General features: G+C 43.0%; 1 protein-coding gene across 1 annotated transcript in view; it reads right to left on the bottom strand.

The window, feature by feature from the left end:
• The window catches only part of LOC145415358 (fat-like cadherin-related tumor suppressor homolog), a 28,331-nt gene extending 11,680 nt beyond the window's left edge, over positions 1–16,651 (bottom strand). The window contains exons 1-4 of the mRNA XM_080284645.1: positions 16,640–16,651; positions 13,715–13,870; positions 11,423–11,633; positions 9,605–9,744 (exon numbers count right to left, since the gene is read on the bottom strand). Coding sequence (XP_080140771.1) covers positions 9,605–9,744; positions 11,423–11,633; positions 13,715–13,870; positions 16,640–16,651 — 519 coding nt within the window. The remainder of the gene's footprint in view (positions 1–9,604; positions 9,745–11,422; positions 11,634–13,714; positions 13,871–16,639) is intronic.
• Between the last annotated feature and the right edge of the window lie 11,067 nt (positions 16,652–27,718).

The following is a 27,718-nucleotide window of genomic DNA, read 5'->3' as shown; positions in this document are numbered from 1 at the left end:
TCCAAAGTGATATCTGACTAAAGTAAGACATTTGATCTGATAATTATAAATCCTCGAACCTCGACAGTTTTATGACACATGTGTTGTATCTTTTTACTGATATCACAAGCAAGTGTTAATGACTGAAACAGCTAACAAACCAGTAGGCGACGATGGCCAGCTTTGAGAGGACCAAGCTTTGTCAGCGACCGGAAGTGTGTTTCGGTATGAAAAGTCACTCAACTTCCCACCCAAGAATCATGGCTCTTGGTCAGTATCCTTCGGATCCTTAGCATTTTACGAGAGCAAGGTCGTAAGTTTTGTGCTTTTCATATTTTCTGCACTTGATGACCATTGACACCTGACCTGGCTGATGTAGGTCATGCATGTATGAAGCACACTTGCAGTACTCATTAACATCTATAAGCATGCAAAGCTTCATTTGGTTCCAACTACCCACTGTGAAGCTAGGGAACTTGAAATTCGTGGAATGGCCCATCAGAGGCACAACTTCTGGGTGGTGTTGCCAGCGACTGGAAGTGAGTTTCGACACTAACTGAAATTTTTGTACGGAAATACTCCAGCGCAACACTCCACCCAAAAATCGTGGCCCTGGCTTAACAATCTTTGGAACCTTAGCATTTCGCGCGAGCATAGTCGTGATTTTAGCTACTTTCATTGTTTTCGCATTTGATGACCCTTAACCCCTGACCTGGCCAATACAGTACATAGGTGCACAATTGATAGCTGTGATACTATAGCCTATTTAATTTGATCTGAGAAGAAAGCTGGCAGCTGATTGGTTGTCCAAACGCATTCAATACTAATGGTGCATTTTAAATCATTTTCATTATATGGGTTTCAATAACCCTTTGATGTCAAGACTGTCCAAATAATATATTATACCGTATATGGTTATCTGACTACATTAATTTACAATCGACGCCATACTAAGTTTATCAGATTGCCTAGATACGTGTGATAATTTGAATTCTTGGGAAAAAACATAACATGTTGATGTAAAGTTTTACGAATAACTTGATTCCCCCCCCCCATGTTCAAGCAAACCGAGGTAAATTACGTCATTACTGCAACTATCTATCTATTGCCAGACACCTCAATCCCGTTTGGGGTAGCCACAAACAAATCGCCTCCAAGTCGCCCTGTCCCCCGCCATTTCACTGCCCTGCTCCCAGCTCACACCCCCCTCTCTCATATACCTCTCCACCCCATCTCTCCATCTCATCCTCGGCCTCCCCCTCCCTCTTCCCTCCTCCACCTCACTCACATACGCTCTCTTCGTCAGTCTTTCACCCTCCATCCTCTCCACATGGCCAAACCACCTCAGTGTGTTCCTCATAACGCTTCCTATCACATCCACATCAACACCACAACGCTCCTTTATACCCTCATTTGTCAGCCTGTCTCTCCACGTGACTCCACAGGCTGCTCTTAAATAACTCATTTCCATTGCTCTCACTCTTGACTTGTGTCCTTCCAGCAATGTCCAAGCTTCACATCCGTACGTTGGAGTTGGTATTACAATACTGTCATGTAGTAACTTTTTCACTTCCATGCTCACTTCCCTGTTTCTTATCACTGCTTTCAAAGAACCAGCAACCTTTCTTCCCTGCTGTACCCTTTCAAGTACTTCACCCTCCAAACCTCCATCCTTACTTATCACACTACCCAAGTACTTAAACGTACTCACATTTTCCAATTCCTCACCATCCAACCTCGCTGTACATTCACTAACTTCACCTCTCTCAAAGACCATCACTTTACTCTTCCCTACATTCACCTTTAGATTCCGTTTCTTACACACTCTCTCAAACTCATCCACCAAGCCTTGCAGCTCCCCTTCGTCTTCACTCAACAACACAGTATCATCTGCAAACAACAGTACAGGGAGTTTCCAAACACTATCCTCTCTCACCAGGGCCACTCCAACATCCACTACCCTACCTTGTACCTCTTTTATTACCCCATCCATGTACAGACTGAACAACCATGGAGACATGACACATCCCTGTTTCAAACCAACTTTCAAAGAGAAAAATTCACTTAGTTCACCATCCACACGCACTGCAGCCTTCGCACCATCGTACATACTCTTCACAGCATTCAACAACTTCCCATCTACTCCATATATTCTTAACACTTTCCACAATCCTTGTCTATCCACCCTGTCATATGCTTTCTCCAAATCCATGAAAGCCGCATACAACTTCTTTCCCTTCTCTAGAAACTTTTCCACTAAAGATCTAAGAATGAATATCTGATCTACACAACCTCTTCCCTTCCTAAAGCCTCCCTGTTCTTCTCCAACTAACCTCCCCGTTCCCTCCCCAACTCTGTCCACAAGCATCCCACCACACACCCCTCCCACCATACTAAGAAGACAAACGTCCCCACGACCCCCCCCCCCTTCCCCCTTTCCCCCGCACAAGGGAACAACCACACCTGACTTCCAATCCTCCGGGACTCCACCCCCCCCCCAGGCCAACCCGCACACCCCCCACATCCACCATTATGTAAAATATAATCTAGTAATAATTCCAATGAAAAATGATTGGTAAACACGGGTGAAGAAGCTATATGTCACCATCACTTTGAAATATCACACAGCCCATACCTTATCACAGCCCTGCTTTAACTTGGTATTCGAAACTAAAAAAATAAAAAATAAAATAAAATAAAAACTTACTGATGATGCAGAAGTGGAATGTATACTGAAAACTGATGCGACAGCAAAACACTCTCAAGTAATTTTGAATATTTGTTTGTTTAGTCAAGTGGGACATCCCATGGGCGGCCTACCCCCCCCCCCAACCGTCTATCATTCATCGAAATTCAGGGACTTTGTTACATTTTACTGGAATTTTGATGTTTTACTAGGATATATTTTACAAACTATCGTTGTAATGACATAATTTACCTTTATTTGCCTGAACTTGAGAAAAAATCAAGATGCTCATAAAACTTTACATTTACGTGTTTTGTTTTGCCCCGAGAATTCAAAATTTCACACGTATCTAGGCCATCTGATAAACTTAGTAAGGCCTCATTTTAAAGTGATGTATGCAATTATCTATATATAATATTTTATTTCGGCAATCTTATCATCAAATGGTTATTGAAACGCACATAATAGAAATAATTTTAAATGCATCAATAATAAAGAATGCATTCAGGCAACCAATCAGCTGCCAGCTTCCAAATGCTTTAGGCTCGTCTCTTCTCAGATCAGATTAAATAGGCTATCATCAATGTCTATAAGCACACAAAGTTTCATTCAATTCCACTGAGCCGCTGGGGAACTACTGGGGCATTTTTGAAAATGAGTACAGGTTGTTGGGGATGCTGAGGCCAATCTTCGCAGGGTTGCCACTAGATAACTGGAGGGAAGAAAGGAAAATGGATGACACACTTCCAGTACGGAATGACATTAAGATTACGCCTGAAGAAGTCAAAGCTTTCTATGCCCATTTGTAATGCTTCTACAGTTCGAAAGGTGAAAAGTACAAAAAAAAATGGGCAACGAGTAGTTGCTTGGCAACCAAAACCTTGCAGACACAACTAGGTCATGAGCTGGGCATTGTGTCCAAGTTTGGTCGGAACTGGTTAATTCTGAAGGGTAGATGTGCCTGCCACAGTCAAACAAGAAAGAAAGACCAAAGGAAAGAAACGAAGCAAGAAAATGCGACTAACAATATGGGCAGCATGAGCTGGCCAGAATAATATATTGTATGTAATGCCAGAGATTTTGTTCATTATACTCAATATACCAGTTCATTCTTGCTCTCCACTGGTCGATGGGTCAGCAAGGCCAGGCGGACCAGGGTTAAGCGACAAAGTGACAACCATTTTTAAAAAAACAACTCCCACACATAAATACAGGCTATGACTTCTTTTTCATACACTGGTTTACAAAAAAAAAAAAAAAAAAAATCTAAGGCAGGCACGTGAACAGGTGTTTTTGACTAATTTTGATATGCTTAATTCAAATTTCTAAACAGTTTTGCTCTATCACCTCTAGTTTTTTTGCTTTCACATATACCTTTTTTTATTATAATGCATATATTTATAATATAATGAGTTTATTTCATATATTAAAATGGAATATTACAGAACGAAACAAAACAGACAGAACACTGACAGAACTAAATATTACCATTACTTGGATATAAGCATATATACACACCATAGTACTACAGACAGTCAGAAGTGAGTTTTTTTGGACGATCTGGTGTACTTTGCCTCCGGGATGTCGCGCAGGAGCATCCAGCAGAAGTCCCCCATCATGCTGGGGTTCCACTTGCCTTGGTAGTTGCTCTCCATCTTAGTAATATCTTGGTGGAACCTTTCCCCATGTTCGTCACCTACTGCTCCGAGGTTCTGGGAGAAGTTGAGGTGGAAATGGACAAAGTAAATCTTGACAGACATTCTGCACCCCATATCCTGATAAGCCTGCAACAACTTCTCGACACGCTCTTGGTAATCTAGTGCCCGTGTATTACCAAGGAAGCCATGGCAGACTGACTTAAATGCTTCCCATGCTCTCAATTCCTTCAAGGTGAGCTTCCCCTCGAATACCTCATCCTTCAGCACCTCCCGGATCTGAGGTCCGATGAAGATACCCTCCTTGAGCCTAGCAGAACTAAGAGCTGGGAACAGAGTGCACAGATGTTGGAATGCAGCGTCATCCTTGTCCATGGCATTCTTGAAATTCTTCATAAGGCCAAGTTTGATATGAAGAGGGGGAAGAAGCATCTTGTTCATGTCCACCAGAGGATTTTCTTGGGCACTGTGCTTCCCAGGCACGAAAGTGCTCCTAGACCCCCAGTCCTTCTGCGTGTAGTGCTTGACATGTTTGAAATTGTTGTGGCGCGCATTTTAAACCAAGTTCCAAGAAAATACGACAGTAAATGGATTTTTAACGAATATTTTGGGTCTAGGCCTATATGTATACAAGTACATACATGTATACATGTATATCTCAAAAACTAGAGGTGATGAGTGAAAACGGATTTCGAATCTGAAATCAGCACCCCAAAATTAGGTTAGAACACCTAATTTCATGCTTGCCTCAAATTTTTTTGTAAACCAGTGTAATATTAAAGTAAAGAGACCTAAAAGTTTTACTTGAAGGCATGTTTTCATGTCCCCTACCCACTGCAGTCGACTAACTGAGAGTCACTGTAGTGTGTCTAGTCCAATGACAGCCCTCTCAGACAGGTACTGTCTGGAAGACCCTTTAAGCTGCAACTAGCATTAGTTTACTCTCATGTTGATACACCGATGAGAAAACTATCGACAGTAACAACTGACAATCCACTCTCAAGTGGATACAGGCCTTTCATTTACCTCTTCCCTAAAGGAAGTTTCCTGCAATATGAATAAAATCGTCTGGATGTAGCAAGAATAAATCAATGAAACAATACAGGACGAATTAAGTTAAAGAAAACCCTATCGTAATAAGATAAGTTTTGCTGGGAAAAACAGAAACTGAAAATGTCTAACCATTAACCAGTCCAAAGTGCTGTTAGATGATCGCTGAATTTCGGGATACTCGTCTCAAATGTTGACGATACGGACTGTACTATGTTAATGTTTCATACATTTGAGTTTAGAAATGGTCTAGATGTAGCAACTACAAATATAATTGACGTCCTCGAGTTGCAAGGGTAAACTATGGCAACTGCTCTATTTTGTTCCACCCTTTTTATATCTTTACGAAATGGACTCCAATACGCTACAGAGAGTGAAGTAAAATCTTTAGTTCCCAGAAAGTGATACACATCTCAAAGACAGATTACCCGCTATTGGCCTCCACTATGGCAGCAAAGCGCTATATTTCATTCAGCCACTCGGTCAATTCGGACGGAATGCCATGTTGACGAAATTACTAAAACGCTAATGCATGGAAAATTTACATCTTCATTCAAGCAACATGCTTAACAAGATATTCTTAGTACCTCTATAAGCTTTTATTCAGCCTTATAGGGTACCATAGCTGAAAAGGAATTTATTCAGGTTGTATTTTTGCTGTCCAGCTCAAAAAGTCTCCCAAGATGAATCCTGTATAATGCAATTAGGTAAATACAATTAGGTATATACATGCGTTTAGAAATTACATGAATACTGCAAATTAAAAAATACACCTTCATATGAAACTTAATGTCAATAAAACATTAGTAATGACAGACCCCAACCCTTTAATTCCAAAAGAAATTAATAAAGACAGACCACAGGTCGTTATTTCCAAAAGAAAATAACAGACAGGCCTCATCTCTTCAACGCCAAAAGAAATTAACAAAGACTGACCTTAACGCTTTAATGCAAATAGCAGACCAATAAAGACAGACCCCTGCTCTTTAAGGCCAAAAGAAGATTAATAAGACCCCAGCTCTTTAACGCTAATGGAAAATTAATAATGACAAATCCCCAGGTCATAACTGCCAATAGAAGACTAATTAAGACAGACCCCCAGCTCTTTAAGGCCAATGTAAGATTAATAAGAACACAGGCCCAGCTCTCGTCACTTATAACCCATCTTCCTTAATTCTTTAATTCAAAGCGTCTCCAACAGAGGAAGGTATTTAGCATTTTGAAAGGTTAATTATGGGGGCGGATCCTAAGGTTCTGACGTATGAGCTTCGGGACTATTTGCCGTTTGACCAATGACCATACGCAACGTACCAAGAAATTAATCTTGTAATGCGTTGAGCCTTTCAAGCCGATGGCGTACCGTTATTTGTTTTCCTGTCACTAAATGATTTTTATTCAGTTCATGTGTGACTTCTTATTGCAGAAAGGGTCACTGGAGTTTAATTCTTTGATTGGCAAACGCCTCTACAAAGTTGAATATAATTGTCTGGTAGCGACAAGAACACAGTTAACAGAACTTTCCCGTACTGAAGGAATTATCATGAACAACAAAAGGGTTAATGTGAAAGCAAATGTTATGGAACACAGGCCGTAAATTGTGGCTTCCCTCCCCCCTCAATTTATGGTCAGCCAATGTTTTCATAAGTGAAAGGGGAATGATTTACACGTCAGGTCTGCAAGGCTAGGTGGTGTGGCGAGGAACAATTTATGGCGCCATTATCGCCTCCTGGAACTATAGAAGCGGTACTCAGCTTTTCTAAACCTTCCTCCCGCTCCCCCGTCACCCACCCCCACACCTTTACAATGAGGAATGTAATGATATAACTCAAGACAGTCTCAGGGTGGGGGACTGCAGTTGGTTTGTTTTTATCTGATGAAACAGGGCCAGTCTATCACTTGAATTGCAGGTCGTGGTTGCAAAATATTCAATGAGCTTTAGTTAGGATAGGAAGGAGACTTTTTGGTTATAAGTCGGACCAGCTCGACAGTCGAACATCTGAACATCAGTTGAGTATTTTAAAACTAGGTCATCAATTGAGTTTTCTGACACCTAACCATCAACTGAGATGACAGAGGTTAGGGGTGTTCTTTAGCTTGCAGCAAACCACACATACAAAGTTTCTTAACCACTTCGCTGCAATGAAGTAGTCATTCATTAGATTTTTGCTGCTACCAAATGATTTATTCAGGTTAGGAAAGTCATTTCGAACCTGAGAGATCAGATACAGCATTCATTAGTTCCGTCATTCTGAGGCACCTCTCCAAAACTGAGTATCATCGACTGGTAGAGACAAGAAAATCAAGAAAAAATATCATAATGAACGGCTTAACCACTTCTCTGCAATAACGCCTTTAACATTTTACTCTTGCTATCCCCCACACCATTACATTCAGTTTACGAGACTGTTTAAACTGTCTGAGTGACATACAACATTCATGATTTCAATACGGGATGTACTGCTAGATTTTACAAACTTGTCCCGAGGTATGCAGATATAAATATAGACTTTTTTTTTTTTAAGAGGCTTGTCTCACCACTGCTCTGCCACCAAACAAACCTTGAAGCAGATTTCCATTCTGTGTACCCTTTTTGCCCATTTTCGTGTCCAGGAAAGTCGGGTTAGGTTAGGTTTGTTTTCTGAGTATCAAGTTCGTTTAGTTAGTTAGTCAGTTGGGTTAGACTGGGTTATGATAGGTTTGAATAAGTTAAGTAACGTTAGAGTAAAACAATAAAAAAAAATAAAAGAATGATAACCCTGGGAGAATCAAATTTAGCGAGTATTGTAAAAATTGTTTACAGAACGGAAATCTTCATGCCAGAGATCTTGAAAACAGCTCTGCATAATGACAACTCTATAATGTCTAATTTTTCATGTAGATGTTTATGGCAAAGGCACGGAACCTACACCATTTTTCACAAATATAGCTAATTGCATATCCTGACGTCACTGTTTGGACGGAATGTTTGACTGAAAACATAAACATGGCCAGGCGTCATCCGGGATAAACTGCACAGAAAACAGGCATCAGTTTCACATTATTATGAAGGCAAATATAAATTTTATGTAAAGGAACTAAAGCCATGGATTCATGTTTCCAAAATATAAATCTCTATACATATATAATTCTTTGATGCACACACACACACACACACACACACACACACACACACACACACACACACACACACACACACACACACACACACACATATCCACAGCACAGCACAGTGCAGAGAGAGAGAGAGAGAGAGAGGAATATTATCAAAGAACCATACTACACTGAAAATCTAACTCGACTTTTTCGACTGCAAGCTGAACACGCTGACCCAGGTACCACTGGCTTCCCAAAAGTGTGTGTGTGTGTGTGTGTGTGTGTGTGTGTGTGTGTGTGTGTGTGTAGTAATGGATGGAAGTGAATGTGCGAGAGACAGCGTGTATTAGTGGTATGGTGGAGATGAAGGTAAAATGAGAGAGATTAGTGATGGGAAGTGATCAAGAATTGTTTGGGCTCAGATGAAAGTGTTGGTGTTTTTTGTGTGCATATGTACAGTTTGGTATGACACGTTGTTGTTCTTATATTATTACTATCCCCAGACGAATTTATGCAGCTTAGTGTTCGAACTATGCTTTTGATGTAGTCTTCATTCGCCTCTACACTACCAGGGACTTAGTTGAAGCAGAATACTAGAGTTCTCCTGACCATCAGAATATTAATAAATCTCGTTTAGTCCACTATGTTGTCTTCAAATAAAGATGGGGTTTTATGCAGAAATTATTTAGTATCCCTAGAACATAAACACAAGACAACACTTCAGACAGTGGAGAAAATATGGAGGTACTGACCGTGGCGAAGAGAGGGAGGGTGCGATGTGGTGTGGTGTGGTGGGGAAAGAGGAAGGTAAGATATAATATTAAAGGGCGGTGTAGTGTGCTTAGAGGTAACGCGTGGTGTGGTGTGGTGTTCCAGTATGAAAGGTGTGGTGTGGTGCTGAGTGTGTGTTTGGAGATGAGTGTAGTATAGGACAGTGGAATGGTGTGGCGTAATGTGGAGTGGTGTCGTGTAATGGAGTGTACTGTAGTGAAGTGTAATGTTGCGTACTGAGATTAGGTGTTGTGTTGTGTGGTGTGGTGTTGTGTGTTGCGGTGTGGTGTGGTGTGGTGTGGTGTGGTGTGGTGTGGTGTGGTGTGGTGCGGTGCGGTGTTGAGGGAAGGTGTGCTGTGTTAGTACTGACCTTAGTGGCTGCAGTGTGGATGCCGTCGGTGGCTGTAATGGTGAGGGAATACTGTGTCTGGTCCAGGGGGCTTAGTCGGCGAGCCAGGGTTACAACGCCGGAGTCCACACCAACGCTGAACCTTCCCTCATCGTCACCCTCTGTATGGAAACACATTATTAACCCCTTAATACTTCAGTGATGTTGGGGAAAATGTGTGAATGGAAATAAAAAGAAAATGAAGCATACCACCTTCTGTATGGAAACATATATAACTCCTTAACACCTCACTAGTTTTGAAAAAACGTGCGAATGAAAATAAAGGAAAACAATGAAGTTAGAGGCAAGAACTCCAACCAGAACACACGCAAAGAAACAAATAGTACTTTTAAGAAAGAAGCAAACGCAGCCAAAAGAAAAAAAAAAAAATGGAACACTATAATTTTTTGAGGATAGATCCGAAAATATTATTGGACGCTAAAGGTAATATACTTACCAAGGAAACAAACCATAGTTTTTTCACCTCAACATGGTGATTTTCGTCTTGTTGCAGATTATCTCACCTAGCTTAATGGTAGGGAAAAAAACAAAAAACTATCCTACATCCTTTCCGCACAAATTTTTCATGATTAGTTCCAGGATCCAGGGTTAATCCATTTCTCTTTATATCTCGGCATTCAAGATGGAGGGATGTCGAACTGAGGCCAAATTAAAGTGAAGGGAGTATAGGAAATGGGAAAATATAATGTTGTAGGGAGCCTCCATAACCAACGAGGAAACTGGCCTGGGTGAGGTAGACAGAGAGGCCAGGGAGCGAGTGAGGCAGTAGCTAAGACACTGAGACTCACCGGCTCACAGGTGTCTACCCAGAGGATTTTGCCCAAAGTTTAGAGTGGGTCAGCATGGTTTCTCTCTCTCTCTCTCTCTCTCTCTCTCTCTCTCTCTCTCTCTCTCTCTCTCTCTCTCTCTCTCAAGTTTTAACTCAGAGAAGCAAATATCTTTTTGGACATGCGTTTAGTTAGAATATGTGTCTTTCTTAATTTTTCATCATCATCATCATACTTTTCACTAACACATGGATGCTACTCACAGCATCTAGGATTAGGAACGGGAGGCATTAATGTTAGAGAATTATCACCACGGGACCCACCCATAGCCTACATATAGCTATTTATTCAATCCTTTAAAATTCAAGGCTACAGAGCACAGGCCACATGATCCACACATTAAATGGAAAAGGTAAAAAAAAACAATTGGTCACAGTGAAGAAATATGTGAGGTGTAGTGAGCTGTAAATATATGTTGATGACGACAATGAAAATCCTGATGATCAGCTCTGGCTAATGCTTTTTAGTTAGAGTGACTCGTCACCCAAGCCTGAGCGAATACAGGTTAGGATCAGGTGTGATCGAACTGACGGGGTGACCCAAGGGTGACCCGGCCCAGCATGGCCATGCGACATATTAAACGTTAAACGAACAGATGATAAGGTACTGATTCAATTGATTAATTAAGCCCGCTTGCAAGTCGACTGTTGTCAGTGTGCGAAATGTGGGGAGGATATTCATTTTACTTTAAGTTGTTTAGTAGTCCTGATGCCGTCTTATCCCTAAGAGGTGGCGGTTCTGAAATACTTTGCTGCATGGAACCTCAAACAGCGAGGAAATGACTTATTTCACAAAACTCGAACGGCAGAGGGCAAGTTGCGCCGCGCCTGTTGCGACTTTTTTGGATATAGCAATAGTATTCACAGAAAGAGTGATCGGCCTAATAAACTGGTGCCTCATTTTAGGGAAGAGCTTTCCCAGGGTGATCCACTTCGAAAAACACTGAACTAACCTGTGATGTAGTACCAGAGTGTGTCGTTATCAGGGTCATGGGCAGAGACGAAGGTGACCACATGGCCTGGTTGGTCTGTGTCGGTGAGGTGTGCTGGTGGTGGTGGTGTGATGGTGGGGGGGCTGGGGGAGGCCTGGGGAACCTGCACTGCCCGCACCAACACACGGGTCGTACCGGTCATCTGCGGACGACCCCGGTCCCTCGCTCTCACCTGACGGGAAAGAAAATGTACTTCATCAGCGGAATAATTTTGGTTATTACGTTATATTTTTTTTTATGTTCGGGGAAATAACATAATAATGGCATCATTTCCTGTGGCACCCCACGGGATGCATAGGGCCTCGATGAACTCTCTCCACCAATATTTGTCTCTTGCCATCTCCTTTAGGTCCCACCAACATTCCTCTCCTGCTTCTCTTTTCGTTTTCCTCAACCAGGTTTCCCTCTGCCTACCTCTACCTCTTCTTCCTCTAGCAGTCCACTCTGGCACTTCCTGTATTAAACTACCTTCTTATCTGTATATGTGCCCCAGCCACTTCCAGCGAGACAGTCTCACATATTCATTAACTGGTTCTACTCTCGTAATATCCCTTACTCTTGCATTTGAACTCTGTCTTGCCACTTTACCCCAAGAATCCTTCTCAGTATTCTATTCTCAAATCCTAATACTTTCTGATCTGTTGCAATTGTACTGTACCATGACTCATGCCCATAAATTAAAATTGGTCTAACCATGGACTTGTAAATTTTCACTTTAGTATGTACCGAAAGCATATTATTATTCCAAACAGATTTCAACATTCCAACCGCTCGCCAAGCCTATCTAATCCTCTCCTCAATTTCTTTGCTTAATGATCCATTAGATGATACAATCGTTCCCAGATATTTAAAGTTTTCTACATTCTTCACCACATTATTCCCAATCCCACAATCGCTTTGGTTCTCCACGTTCATATTAATAATTTCAGTCTTTCCACAATTTATATATTTTTTTCTTCAACTGAATTTGAAAAGTCTAGATTTAAATGAAAGATTAGTGCTTCAACAAATATTTATAAAACAGGCATCATACAGGTATGTAGTTCAGCATGGTTCTAAGCAATAATTTTGCTCTTTTTTTTATGCTAGGAAGAAGGAATCAAAGGCTTCGAGCCCGCAATAATAGTTCCCTCCAAGAGAAAAACATAATACAAGAGATCCGATCATTTCGAGATGCCTGGACACAGTGCTTGATGGGCAAAAGACTGTAAAATGCTCACTTAATCGTTCTGGCAGCTGCAAATCAGCATTGTGACATAGTCCTGCGTAGATGTTGCCACACTTCGTAGGCAGATACCTCTATCACACTACGATTCGTTGACGGTCGTGTTATTAAAACTAACGGCATTAATGGGTGGACAAATCCCATTGTTGTATGATAATACGTGATGCACGTGATGATGATAAAAGATGTCTAACTTCCGTATCGTTGCTGCACATATTCATGTGGAATGCAGGCTGATCACATATAACAACTACAGGTATTACATTCAAAATCGTGGGACAAAAATGGTTAACTCACAGCTGGGCGCCGCCAGTTTTTACGGCATATCAAGGAATCCTAAACACATGCAACTTTCCATCTCACAGTATGTTCTGGCCCTGACTGGAACTAATATCACGAAACAGAATCACACGCTGACATTCTGTGTGTCTGATCAATGATTTTTGTGAGGCAAGGTTGTGGGGATTGATCTTTGCCAGCCATAATTAGGAAATTTGCCCCGAATGTGCCCATTTACCGGACTATAAAGTTATATTTAATGAACGGTGTATGATGGACAGTTTGTGACATTCGACTTTGATGGTAAATGAGGAGCAAATTAAGGTCATTAAGCCAGCGTCAAAGGCAGCCAGGGGTCTGTCATGGTGTTCGCAGAACCTGTCACACATTGTTACCAACAGTATAGGTGATACGCCAAATAACATCACCCACGTATGTGCTCAACTAATTAAAAATTTGACTGTGAATATTTCCCGCTTTTTACATGTGACTCTGGAGATGGGATGCGATATTTTCCGAAACTTCAGCCAGTAAAGATCGTTGTGTGTGTATGTGTGTGTGTGTGTGTGTGTGTGTGTGTGTGTGTGTGTGTATATATAAGAGGCTAATTCCATAATATCTATGTCAGTTCCCATTCAGATGATTACCTAAGTCATACACCAATAACACACACACTAACTTCGCCAGCTTCTTGTCTGTTGAGAGGCTGACCTTAAAAATTACTTGAGGAAAAGTAAACATGTACCCACCATGAGATCGAAGGTCTTGCCAGATGTCAGCGGCTCAGTGGTATAAATCTGTCCAGTCTTGGGGTGGATTTTGAAGCGGTTTTTCCTTCCATCGCCAGTCTTGATGCTGTAAGTCAGCTCGCCGTTCATGCCCACATCAGCATCATGGGAGAACACCTGCATAAAGACACAGATGCAGAGGCTGAGGTTCATTTTCCTATGTATGCATACACTGAGAGAAATCTTTGAAGCCATGCCTATCGACAGCAGGAGGATCATTGAAGTTGATAAGAAATTTTCGATAAGTTCCCCTTTACCGTATAAGTCGATATTATCCCCAGCTGTACTGCTGGGTGACGAGGATAAGGCTGAAACAGTTTGTCCTTCAGAGTCTGACAGGAACAAGAAACGAAATCGGGTAAATTCAGTTGCAAGGAAAACAAGCTTTGTCGAAGAGTCTGACCGACCAAAGATTCGAACTCGGGTTCTGGTATTTATGAGGTAGACGTGCTAACCTGTGAACCACCGGTTACCGTGTTGACAAGCTTGATCTTAAAAGTCTTGAAGCATAAATTCAATTGCCTTTAGTGTGGAAAATGGCTAGTGCATTTTCAAAGAATAATTTGTGAAAAAAAAAAAAAAGTGTTTTCAGAGTGATGAGAATGTATGGATATCACGGCTCATAAATATCAAGTAAACATGTCTATTAGCTAGCAATATTGTGGAACACTTATGACACAGTATCAGGTGGTGTTTTATTTACAATTTTTCTATTTTCAAGTGTACTGAAAATGTGTAAATATTAAATTTCTTCAAACTTTTGTAACGATCAATTACTGCAAGAAGGTATAAGGTTGCCTAGATCAGGTATTCATTCTTAGGTCTTTAGTGGAATAGTTTTTAGAGAAGGGAAGGAAGTTGTATGCAGCCTTCATGGATTTGGAGAAAGCATAAGACAGGGTGGATACAGGAATGTGGAAAATATGAAGAATATAAGGAGCAAACAGGAAGTTGCAGAATGCCGTGAAGAGTATGTATGAGGGGGCTAAGGCTGCAGGGCGTGTGGATAGTGAATTGAGTGAATTTTTCTATCTGAAGGTTGGAATGAAACAGGGAAGTGTCATGTTTCCGTGGTTGTTCAGTCTGTATATGGACTGGGTTTTAAAAGAGATACAAGGCAGGGCAGTGGATGCTGAAGAGGTTATAATGGGAGAGGGCAACGTTTGGAAACTCCCTGTACTGTTGTTTGTAGATGACTCTGTGTTGTCAAATGAAGACGAAGGGGAACTGCAAGGCTTGGTGAATGAGTCTGGAAGTGTGCATAAGAAATGGACTCTAAAGGTGAATGTAAAGAAGAGTAAAGTTATGGTCTCCAAGAGAAATGAAGCCACTGGATGTACAATGATGTTGGATGGGGAGGAAATGGAAAATGTGTATGCATTTAAAGTGCTAAGGTAGTGTGATGAGTAAGGATGGAAGTTTGGAGGGCGAAGTGCTTGAAAGGGTACAACAAGGAAGAAAGGTTGCTTGTTCCTTGAAAGCAGTGATAAAAAACAGGGAAATGAGCATGGAAGTAAAATAGTCGTTGCATGACAGTATTGTGCTACCAACTCTAACGTATGTAAGTGAAGCTTGGACCTTGTTGGAAGGGCACAATTCAAGAGTGAGAGCAGTGGAAATGGGTTATCTGAGAGGAGCATGTGGAGTTACGTGGAGAGACTGACTGACAAATTAGGCGGTGAAGGAGCGTTGTGTTGTGGATGTGAATGTGATAGACGGCGTTAGGAGATATACACTGAGGTGGTTTGGTCATATGGAGAGGGTGGCGAGTGAGAGACTAACTAGGAGAGTGTAAGTGAGTGACGCGAGGTGGAGGGGGAAGAGGGAGGGGGAGGCCAAGGATGGGATGGAGGGATGACGTGGGGAGGTATATACTGTATATGAGAGAGGGGGGTGTGGACTTTTTTTTTTATGCGAGGAAGAAGGAACCAAATGCCACGAGCCCGCAATAACTGTTCCTTCCAAGAGAAAAATAAAATACGAGAGAGAACCAAATTCAAGATCCGATCATTTCGAGATGCTTGGACACTGCGTTTGAAAGACTGGAGATCATAGGATGCAGGAAATACAGACAAAGGGAGACAGTCCCAGAGCTGACCTGTTGCATAAATGAAGGACTGAGAGTAACGGTTAACTCTTGCATAGACAGTTGGACAGAAAAGGGATGAGAGTTTGCTGCTAGATGCTACGCGCCCGTCGTAGAGGTGGAGGAATGCATGCAGACAGTTCGGAGGAGCAGTGACCATTGAAGTGGCGATAGAAAAGAGATAAAGATGCAACAGTCCGGCAAAGAGACAGAGGTTGAAGGGAGTCAGTAAGGGGAGGAGAGTTAATGAGACGAAAAGCCTTTGACTCCACCCTACTGAGATGAGCTGTATGTGGGGAGCAGGGCAGTGAAATGGCGGGGGACCGGGTGACATGGAGACGAACTGTTTGCGGCTACCCCTTCAGGGATTAAGGCGTCTGGCAATAGACAGACAGACAGATAGGTATAACGTATACACACACACACACACACACACACACACACACACACACACACACACACACACACACACACACACACACACACACACACAGATACAGATGACTATATATTTGTGGACACCTTTAAAAGTACCGGTACCTAGGTAAACCTTAGTGACGAAACGTAACCAAGGCTTATGAAGTTAACCTAACAAGCCGAACTTGACACGAATAGTCGAAACTAACATAATCTAACTGTACCTGTCCAAATAGTACCACCATAATAAACCTAGCCCAACCCGACAAACCGATCCTAACTTATCCAAACAAACTAACCTAGCATTACAAACATTGCCTAACCTAAGAAACAACCTTACATAATAAACCTCTTCTAACTTAACTTAGCCAAATCTAACAGACCTCACTTGACATCATGATCATGATCATCCCACTTCCTTACCATGATACACGGGGTAGGAGAAATCCAGACAAAGGAGCAAGAAAGCCAGGAACTGGAGAAGGAACAAGAGGGTATGCAATGAAATGAACCACACATCCGTTAATAAACCTCGTGCACATGACAGACATATATCTAACACTTCTTCAGTCATCATGGATGTAAAGTTCCATAATACCGAATAATACAGGGTGTCCCGGGAGCTAAGCCCAAAACTCTGCGAAATGACAGATGAGGGAATTCTAAGCAAAAAACGCTAAATGATCACGTGTCCAAATCTCAGCCGTTACGTAGCTACAATTACTGATGACCTTACGGGCGAAAATGGTCTCCTTTATAATTCGCCCACAAGGTCATCAGTAATTGTAGCTCCGTAACGGTTGAGATTTGGACACATGTTCATTTAACATTTTTTGCTTAGAATTCCCTCATCTATCATTTCCCAATGTTTTCGGCTTAACTCCCGGGACACCCTGTATATGTGGGATTAAGAACATTCTGTTCAATGCCGGGTGAACAAGACAAAGGACAGCTTTGACAGCCGCACCCATCACATCACATTACTAACGATGTCCTTTGTTTGTGGACACACTCCTCAGACAAGCCCGGGACAAATGCCAAATGCATGTCACATGCACCTTAGACACACCATTGACACAGCTCTGCGTGTGTGGCACAAATGTTGGAAATGAACGTGTAATGCTCATAAAACTATATGGTCGAAATCATCCAGATTTCATACTTATAGAAAGTACAGTGACTCAGTGAGTGACACAGTTAGGGACACACTATGGATTTACCCACCCCCGTGGATGACTAAAATAGGTGCAACACTTGTACTTTTATCTTCAGCAATTTTTTGTTACAAACTACTGTTTTCCTTTTTCATCATCCATTCCTTGTTCATCTACTAATTCATTTACGTTGCCATTAATTTTCTTCCTGGCCATCCACACCGACTCTGGTCCACAGACTCACTCATATATACACCTGTCATCATGCTATTCACATACACTGTCTTTGCAGGCATGCCTTATAAGCGTAGTCTTTTCTGTCCTGCAGTTTATATCTTTTACTGCACATCTTTCGCGAATCTATATTCTTTATAATGTTAAACCTGCGCAGGCCGTATGCATTTGTTTAAGTCCCATTTCAGTTGCTCCCACCCGTGATTTATTGTACAGGGTGGTCTATAAATAGTGCTATGGCATCATCGTATGTTTTGCAGGAACGGTTCAGATTGATGGTGTGATTGTGCGTGTTTCAGTGGGAGTAGGAAGTGACTAAATGATGCCCGACAGACACTGACAACGCTGAGTCGTTCCCACAATATACGAGAAATTACTACATACTGTAGAGTGGAAGAGGCATATAGACTACCCTGTATAACAGAGGCATAATAAGGCATCACCGTCATTGGTTAATGCAGACACTGACATCTTTATGCATCCCTCATACAGCCTCTGTAATCATGCATAGTCTGTAGCAAGACTTTAACTTCTCCAGTATGGGAATGTTTTTTTCATTTTATCCTTCCTGTAATGCTAGGTGTTTTAGGGTCGGCCTCCCGCCCCTAGAGCACCTAATGAGTAGCCGGGTTCTCTTTCTAGACCAGAGCTTAGACAAATAAGAGAGAGGTAGGACACAAAAACTCAAGGCAACACCTTACATGTGTATTACTAAATCTTACACAGGAACGAACAGATGTCACAGATACAAACAAGCTGGACAATTATAATCCTTGGGCTGCAAATATGAAATAATAGTATCACGCAGGATACTGTACAGGAGCAGATTGGTTAGGGGAACAACACTTGAGCTAGAGACTTACGAGTGTGTCAGAAAAGTTCCAGGACTGAGTGTGCTGTGTGAGCTATGAGTGGGAGAGGGATTAGCGGGTTGTGTCACTGTGTGACGTAATATCCAGGGAGTATATGACTTATCTCAGCTCTCTGCAGCCACTCATCTTTTTTTCACATGCTTTTGTATACATGTCCTCTGTTTCAGGTTGTCAAGTGATGAGCACAGAGCAACGAACCAACCTGAAGTTTCTGGTCCGGTTGGGGAAAACTCCGTCTGAAGCACTGGGAATGCTGCAGCAAGTGTACGGAGATGAGACGATGTCACGCTCACGTGTTTTTGAGTGGTACAAGAGGTTCAAAGAGGGACGTGAGGACGTGGAAGACGACCTCAGGAGTGGAAGGCCTTCAACGAGCAGGACTGAGGCCAACGTTGAGCGTGTCAGGCAGATTGTGCGGTTGACTGTTCGACTGATCACAAATGAGCTGGGCATGAACCAGGACAGCGTCTGGAAGATTATCACTGAAGATTTGGGTATGCAGAAAGTCTGCGCAAAGATGGTGCCGAAGCTGCTGAATGATGACCAGAAGGATCGGCGCATGCAGGTGTGTCAGGACATCCTCGAGCGTCTTGAAACCGAACCAGACTTGCTAGGGAGAGTCATCACTGGTGATGAGTCATGGATCTTCGAGTACGACCCGGAGACCAAACGCCAGAGCCTTCAGTGGAAGAGTCCGATGTCGCCAAGGCCAAAGAAAGCAAGACAGTTGAAGTCCAAAGTCAAAGTCATGTTGATCGTATTCTTCGATGTGAGGGGCATCGTCCACATCGAGTTCTTGCCACAGGGCCAGACGATTAACCAGCATGCCTACAAAGAGATCCTGTGGCGTTTGCTTCGTTCAGTGCGCAAAAAGAGGTGAGAGTTGTGGCAGGACAACCCATGGCTGCTTCACCATGACAACGCGCCTGCTCACAGTGCCCTGAGCATCCAACTGTTCCTGGCCGAGAGGAACATCGTCGTGCTGGAGCAACCTCCCTACTCACCCGACCTGGCTCCATGTGATTTTTTCCTCTTCCACAAGCTCAAGGGGGTCATCAGGGGGACCCGTTTTGAAGACGTGGAAGACATCAAGATGGCCGTGACGACAGAGCTGCGGAGGATCCCAGAAGAATCCTTCCAGGAGTGCATGGAGGCATGGCAGAGAAAGATGGGAAAGTGCGTTAGACTCCAGGGGGATTACTTCGAAGGGGACAACTCGTAGTTTGTAGTTTGGATTTGAAATATATCTTTTGTGACATCAGTCCTAGAACTTTTCTGACACACCTCGTATGTTGATGGGGGAGTTTAGATTTCCTAGGCCGGTGGTGGGGGGTTGTCTTGATTTCCCAGGGTAGCGTTATTATTTTACACTGGGCCTAATAGTGACCTTATCGAGACGTGCCGTCACTAATCCATAGAGTGTTCACTGTACCTTGGCCCATAGATCACTTTTACATTACTTTACTATGTACCCGGGTGGAGCTGGCGGTACTGGAACTTCAACGCAGGGGCCTATGTATGATCTTCACTGTCTTACAGCGGCACTGTACACTATGGTAGGCCCATCATTCACTGTCTTACTATTGCACTATCTTTTCCACCACTTTCTTTTATGCTCTAACCACCGGCCCACTTTACTGTCACTCCTACACTGTCTGTATGCTGCGTGTGTTCACTTTCACTCACTGTCAGGTCGGACATGTCACAGTCAGGCGCAGGGGCGGCGGCGGAGTCTCAGCCTCCCTACTGACGGGGCTGGGCTCCGCCAGGGGCGGCTAGGTCCCGGGGGCGGGGGACAGTGCGTAGGGGTGTCCTCTCTCGTCCGGGGCTGCTGGGGGCGTAGGGGCCCGAGGCTTCTGGGCTCGGGGTGGGAGTCCGGCCCTCTGGACTGGGGCTGAACAGTCACCTGAACTTCTGAGTCAGGTGCCTGATGGAGGATGAGGATCTCCGGCGTCTGGGTGCAGGGAGGTCCCGCCCAGGAGTCTGAGGGGCGGTCAGGAGGCTGCGGTCCCTGCAGGTTGGGGATGCCGTCAGGAGTGAGCTGCGGCATCGGCTGGCATCAGGGTCTGTCAGGGGCGTCTCCACTGGCTGTAGGGAGAAGAGCCCAGTGGTGGTCACAGGGCCTCTCCAATACTCCTCCGGGCTGGGGGCTCCCTCCAAGCCATGGGTAGATGGACTGGGCTCAGTGCCTGATGAAGGAGCAGCTTCTGGCCATCTCTGGTGGTAGGGCCCGGCTACTGGCCATGGCTCTCTCGGGACACCTTCGGAGCAGCTACCGGCTACCTCCTGCAGGAGGGTAGAGCGGCTACAGGCTGACTCTCTGGGGGCATCTTCAAAGCGGCTTCCGGCCGTCTCCTGACTGACCTCCGGAGCGGCTTCAGGCCGTCTCCTGTAGGAGGGTGAGCGGCTACTGGCCGTCTCTCCAGGGGCACCTTCAGGGCAGGGCAGCTTCCAGCTGTCTCCTGACGAAGGCAGGAGCGGCTACTGGCCCACTCCTGATTGACCTCTGAAGCGGTTTCAGGCCATCTCCTGTAGGAGGGTGAGAGGCTGCAGGCTGTCTCTCCGAGGGGCACCTTCTGAGCGGCTTCAGGCCGTCTTCCTTTTTCCTCCAGGGCAGCTTCAGGCCATCTCCAGTAGGAGGGCGAGCAACTGCAGGCCATCTCTCCGAGGGTCACCTTCCGAGCGGCTTCAGGCTGTCTACTGACGAAGGCGGGAGCGGCTTCAGGCCGTCTCTTAGTTTCCTCCAGAGCGGCTTCAGGCCGTCTCCTACTTTCCTCCAGAGCAGCTTCAGGCCGTCTCCTACTTTCCTCCAGAGCGGCTTCAGGCCGTCTCCTACTTTCCTCCAGAGCGGCTTCAGGCCGTCTCCTGTAGGAGGGTAAGCAGCTATCGGCCGTCTCAGGGGTGCTGTTATGAACTGGAGAAAGAGTTCCACCCCGGTCTGATCTGTGGGCAGCTCGCCCGGCAGGTCGTCTTGTATTCCTGATATGGTGGCGGCGGGCGAGTTCTGTGTCATAGGGGCGCATGGCCCGGGTGGACTTAAGCCGTTTCTGCTCGGAGCTCATTCGCGCCATGTACACACCTCCGTGGGCTCCTTCAGGTGGCTTGTTTTGATGTCCTGCTGCATTTTACTTCCTATCTCACAGCCTGTTGAAATCAACTTAAGAGAAACTCTTCGACCTAGAGAAGTTAGATATAACCTTCATTTCTCCTTTCCCTGTGAGTCTCCCAAAAACTAAATAAACTCGTCAGCTGGTTGCATTAAAAATATGAATATGACAATCTGGCTGAAGAGGTTAATCAGAACAAACAATTTTACTCTTCTAAACCATTTTACTCTCCACGTCCTTTACATATCAGCATTATCTTTTCTCAGTGCACATAGATACTTAAACCCCTTCACCGTTTACAATCTTTCCCCATCCACATACGCATCATACTTTAAGGCCACGTCCACATCAAATGCTTGCTGGAGCGGTAGGAGTTCAGCATCACTGTAACCTATCGAAGGTCTCGCCAGCATCCGCCTGCGTCCAGTGAGGTCATCTGCTCAAGTTATAGTGATGCGATACTCCGGCACACACCAGCCCGCACCAGCAAGCATTTGGTGTGGACACAGCCTAAATTCGCTTTATTTTTTCTCAATGGACATTCATTTACTCTTATCCACAAATGTAGACAATAATATCACTCAGCTATTTTGTCCAACAAACAAATATATATATATATATATATATATATATATATATATATATATATATATATATATATATATATAGATAGATAGATAGATAGATAGATAGATAGATGGATAGATATAGATATATATATCCCATTGGAGCCCGGTGTCCGGGATATTGGACAGAACTGGGATTTTTCAAGTCTTTATAAAGTAGGGAACCCCCGGGTAGGGATCTATGAGCTTCGCGACTATGAGACGATAGGCGGAGGGCGGTACGCTTAGTACCCACCCAGCGCCATGCCTCGCCCAGCACCCCTGGGATCCAGTGGGTTAAATATATACATATATATATATATATATATATATATATATATATATATATATATATATATATATATATATATATATGAAATAATATTCTGATAGGAACTGATGGGCTCTGAAGATCTTGTCAATGGGTTTTGGAAATCACTACTTGCTGACTCGTTATTTATCGTGAGGAAGTGAATCAGTACTTGCGTCCGCTACTACACATAAGTATGTTGTCAGACCTTTTCTATCAGTAATATTTGCAATACTTTGAACCAGTCTATGAAGGTACCACCCACTACTTTCAGTTAACACAACATCTACTAAATACAACCAATATGAAGCAATCCAACTGTCACCATTCATAAGTAGCTTCACTCACGTCACTGCAATGCTTGGTGTGAGCTCTCTTACGACTCCATCCACACAAAAATGAACCATCAAGGGTATATCAACCCGCTATGTCCCATTCCAGCACTAATACTGAACCACTCACCCAAGCGTATTCACGTATAAAGGTAAAACAGGTGTAGATTAATGCCTACTAATGATACTCGTTTTACTTTAACTTTGTCCAGATTTCCGTCCTTTTGCGGCTTATTTCACGTAGCTTACTGGCAGAAAAAGACACTAGTATAGCTCTGCATCCTTTTCAAAGCATTTCTTTGTAACCTGGATCGTGTTCCAGTGTTTAGATATTGTTATAACTAAGGATTCAAGATCGAGAGTGGCAATTTTTCCCTCAAGTTAGAGGAAGAATTGCATACGTACGTCTCAGTAATATAAAAGACAATCAAGTTTTGCTCCATCTTAATTCCCCCACAAAATGCGATACAAAACCGTTGAATTTGCAATCATGGTCCCTATTTCAGTTCTAGGTGCTGATAAACAGGGAGAGGGAAGACCTTTTCCAAAGAAATCATGTCTGGTGCATGAAGCAGTCAAACCCGGGAACTCTCAACTGCGTATTTCTATCCCACCCAAGCCTAACTTGAACCCCGTCCCCCCCCAAAAAAAAAAAGAAAAAAGTAAATGAGTGAAAATAACAATGATGATGACGACGGGACAACGACAACGGCGATGACGATAGATAGATAGACAGATAAGGATAAAAAATGCCTTGGTTGGAGGATATGCGTTGCTAGGTTACCAGGGGCTAATGGGCCACGTTAATTTTATTACCATTGTCCAAAATAACTGATATTCCAGAACTCCATGTACCAACATCCCACTGTAACTGCATTAATCAACATAATTCACTGCAACTCTTTAATAATAAAAAACATCCCCCTCTCGTTATTATAATATGATCTAATTACACTGCTGATTAAAGCTGATTAATCTCAAGTAATTAATCCTCTCATCGTCGCAGCTTCCCTTCCACCTAACGCCAGATAATATTATCCCGTTGAAAGTAAGGCACAATAGCATAAAAGCGTTAATACTGGTACTACTGTTAATACTAACTTACTCATGGTCGGGACAACTCTGGTGCACTATGCCAAAACTAACACCGAACGACTTTATTCAGCTAGAAGTAACAAAGGAGTCAAAGTTTTAATGCAGCACTTGTTGATAAAGTTTGTGTGGATGAGCACATGAGATCTGTGTTGGACAGGAGAATGTAGAAGGTGGGAAAGTGGACCACCTGATTAATACATAGCAGTGTCGAGGATAGAGATGCAGAAACGCTGGGTGAACAGAGGTAGAAAAAGACAGGAAGAAGCAGTTCCTGCAGAATTGTGTTGAAAGGTTGTAGGGGAAAGGACTGAAAAAAAAAAAAAATACGAGAGAGAAGTGGAGAAACAAATGGGGACATGTTGTTTGAAGCAGACGAAGGAGGCGGGAGGAATGTGTAAGATATCTTTAAAAATCTGTGCAGCATGCGAGGTAGTGTTGGAGGTGAAGAGAAGACGTAAGGAGGTGTACTGAGCAGCGTGGTGGAATGAAGAGGTGAAACGTGCTGCGGCAGAAAACAAAGCATATAGTGACTGGATGGGATGTAGAGGATAGACGATGTTGAGAGACAGAGAAAAGCGATAAGCTGGGTTGAGGTGAGACATGAAACTAGTACGAGATAGCAAGAAAAGAGTGAATGGAGAGTTCCGAAGAAATCTGATGTAAAGTGGAGGGTATGTAAGAAGCTGTTTTGGAAAGAGGCCAAGAAAGTAAAAAGATGATAAGAGAAGCAACACAGGAGTGAAAAATAAAAACTGCAGAATGTTGGTGAAGAGGGGAGAAAAAGTAAGTAGATGGACAGAACTCTTTATGGAGGTGCTGAATACAGAGACTGAAAGTTGCACATGTATAAGGGGTTGGGGAATGGCTGGGAGAAAAACTGTGACTAGTAGGGAGGAAGATACCAGTAGGATGGAAATATTTGAAGCAGTGAAGGAGATCAAAATAGGAAAAGTCCCAGGAATTAATAGAGTGTGTAGCGATGTTGAAATGCCATCTATATCTATTGCCAGACGCATTAATCCCGTAAATGGTGGCCACAAACAAATCTTCTTCATGTCGCCCTGTCCCCCGCCATTTCACTGCCCTGCTCCCAGCTCACACCCCCCCTTCTCTCATATACCTCTCCACTCCTTCCCTCCACCTCATCCTTGGCCTCCCCCTCCCTCTCCCCCCCTTCACCTCACTCACATACACTCTCCTCGTCAGTCATTCTCCATCCTCTCCACATGGCCAAACCATCTCAATGTGTTTCTCCTAACGCTTCCCATCACATCCACATCCACACCACAACGCCCCTTCACTTCTTCGTTTGTCAGTCTGTCTCTCCATGTGACTCCACAGGCTCCTCTTAAGTAACTCATTTCCACTGCTCTCACTCTTGACTTCTGTCCCTCTAACAAGATCCAAGCGTCACTTCCATACGTTAGAGTTGGTATCATTATCCTGTCATGTAGTAACTTTTCACTTCCATGCTCATTTCCCTGTTTTCTTATCACTGCTTTCAAGGAACAGCATCCTTTCTTCCTTGTTGTACCCTTTCAAGCACTTCATCCTCTAAACTTTCAGCCTTACTCGTCACACTACCCAGCTACATAAACGCACTCACATTTTCCATTTCCTCGTCATCCAACCTCACTGTACATTCACTGACTTCACTTCTCTAGAAGACCATAACTTTACTCTTCCCAACATTCGCCTGTAGATTCCGTTTCTTACACACTCTCCCAAACTCATCCATCCAGCCTTGCAGCTCCCCTTGGTCTTCACTTAACAACACAGTATCATCTGCAAACAACAGTAAAGGGGGTTTCCAAACACTGGCCTCTCTCACTAGGGCCGCTACAACATCCACTGCCCTACCTTGTATCTCTTTTATTACCCCATTCATATACAGACTGAAAAATCTGTATATGGAAATACGAGGAAGGAATAATGATAATGGATATAGTAGTTGTGCAGAATGACCTGTGGGGGGGAATCCCGGAGGACTGGAAGTCAGGTACAACTGCTCACCTATACAAACCAAAGGAGAGAGAGAGAGAGAGAGAAGTGTGAGGCAATCATACGGGTTTTTGCCTTCTAAACGTACAGTCAGTCGGCCTAAGAAGTGACGGCGGAGTATCCAGAAATTTTCGGTCAGCGACAGTGCACATACTCTTCCTTATATCTCTTCGAGGTGAAACCTAATACGTAAAACTGTTACAAAAAACAACGAAGCAATGCCAAAGTACCTGTATGTTTCAAAATCGTAGGAAGCAGTTCGTTGGTTACGATAATAGGAGATCCTACACGGAACTAATTGAAATTTCACAACTATCGCTCAGGGACAGTCAGGAATAATTTGCGGAGTTCAAGTCTAGTATGGTAACACGCAATAATTTTTTAGTAGCGTAAGACTGAACAAAAGGGAGCTTCAATAAACAATAAAAATTAGTAATTATTACCTATAAAATAATTTTCGTTACAATGCCAGGGAATAATTTAAAATCGTTTATTTCCATTCCCAACGTCTCCATGGACGACGACAGAAAGCGGGAAGGCGGCGTAAGCCAGTAAGCTATTTTAAATGTTTCGATCAACACGTACGAAAAGAGATAACAATTACTCAAAGACATGCAGTTATTACACTGCCTTTGGCCAGTTTTCCAGTAAGAAAAATCTCTGGATTATTTAATATAAGCCAGAGGGCTGTCGGTGAAAGAAGTATGTAAAAAGAACATTGATGTTTGCGGAGTCGGAGCTCCTTGCAGAATACTAACTTGTCATAGTCTGATTTCCTCAGTGCATAATCGATTAGCAAGAGTAGTAAAATGCAGCGGTTCATAAACAAATAATTGAGTTCAAAACTTCCAAATCAGCATTTTCTTTTCAGCAGGACATTATAGTTTATTTAAAAAGACAGATATTGATTAAAAGATGGAGTAAAGAGTGCGTGGTTTTGCATTGCAAGAGTTTATGAACTCATGTTATGGTCCTGTTTATTGTTTAGTGTAAGAGAAAAAGGCAGAATCTGTCATACCTCCTTACAGCTAATAATAATTTTCCATCAACTGGGAATAAAGTTGCTAAATATAATTATTATTCGGGAGAGGAAGACGGAATAAAAGGCAGTATGGTCTTGCTGCTACCGCAGGTAGGACATCATTACGATGAATAATTTCATTGTTATGTCATCCTTATTGTTGCTGGATCATCACCATAGCATTTGAAAATAAGGCAGTGTATTGCAGTCACTATAATTTTCCTTAACTGGTCTTCAAAACTAGAGCATCTGTATTTGAAATCCTGGGAAACATTTAAATCAGGAACACGGAGTTATAGGCCTACTGCCCACCGCGCGCGGAGTAATACATTTCACATTCATTCAAATCGGGAAAGGTAACTAAGTGTTAACTTCTAATATCACTGCCTCCTGTTATTCATTTTACGTCATTCTTAGCACAGTATAATATATAATTAATTTGATATGACCTGATGAAGGCACTGAATGTTTACTTTATATTCACTGTTTTCATTGAACGTACGGCAGTGCAGAGTGACCGAAGCAATCTGAAACTCTGCCATCACTTCTTGGGGCGACTGTACCAGAATATATCTATGGTAGGATCTTATTATTAGGACTAACCGAGGAATTAGTTAGGGAAGAACAAGAAATTTTTAGGAAGGGAAGGGTTTGTGTACATCAGATTTTCGTTCTAAAATTTTTAGTGGAAGTATTGAGTGAGGAAGATGTTGTATACTCCCTTCATGGAT

The sequence above is a fragment of the Coenobita brevimanus genome, chromosome 102 (genome assembly GCF_032717465.1).
Source record: "Coenobita brevimanus isolate Jiangsu-jjx chromosome 102, ASM3271746v2, whole genome shotgun sequence".
Classification (NCBI taxonomy): Eukaryota; Metazoa; Arthropoda; class Malacostraca; order Decapoda; family Coenobitidae; genus Coenobita; species Coenobita brevimanus.
The sequence above is the reverse complement of the archived record's forward strand: the minus strand, read 5'-3'. Positions and strand labels throughout refer to the sequence as shown.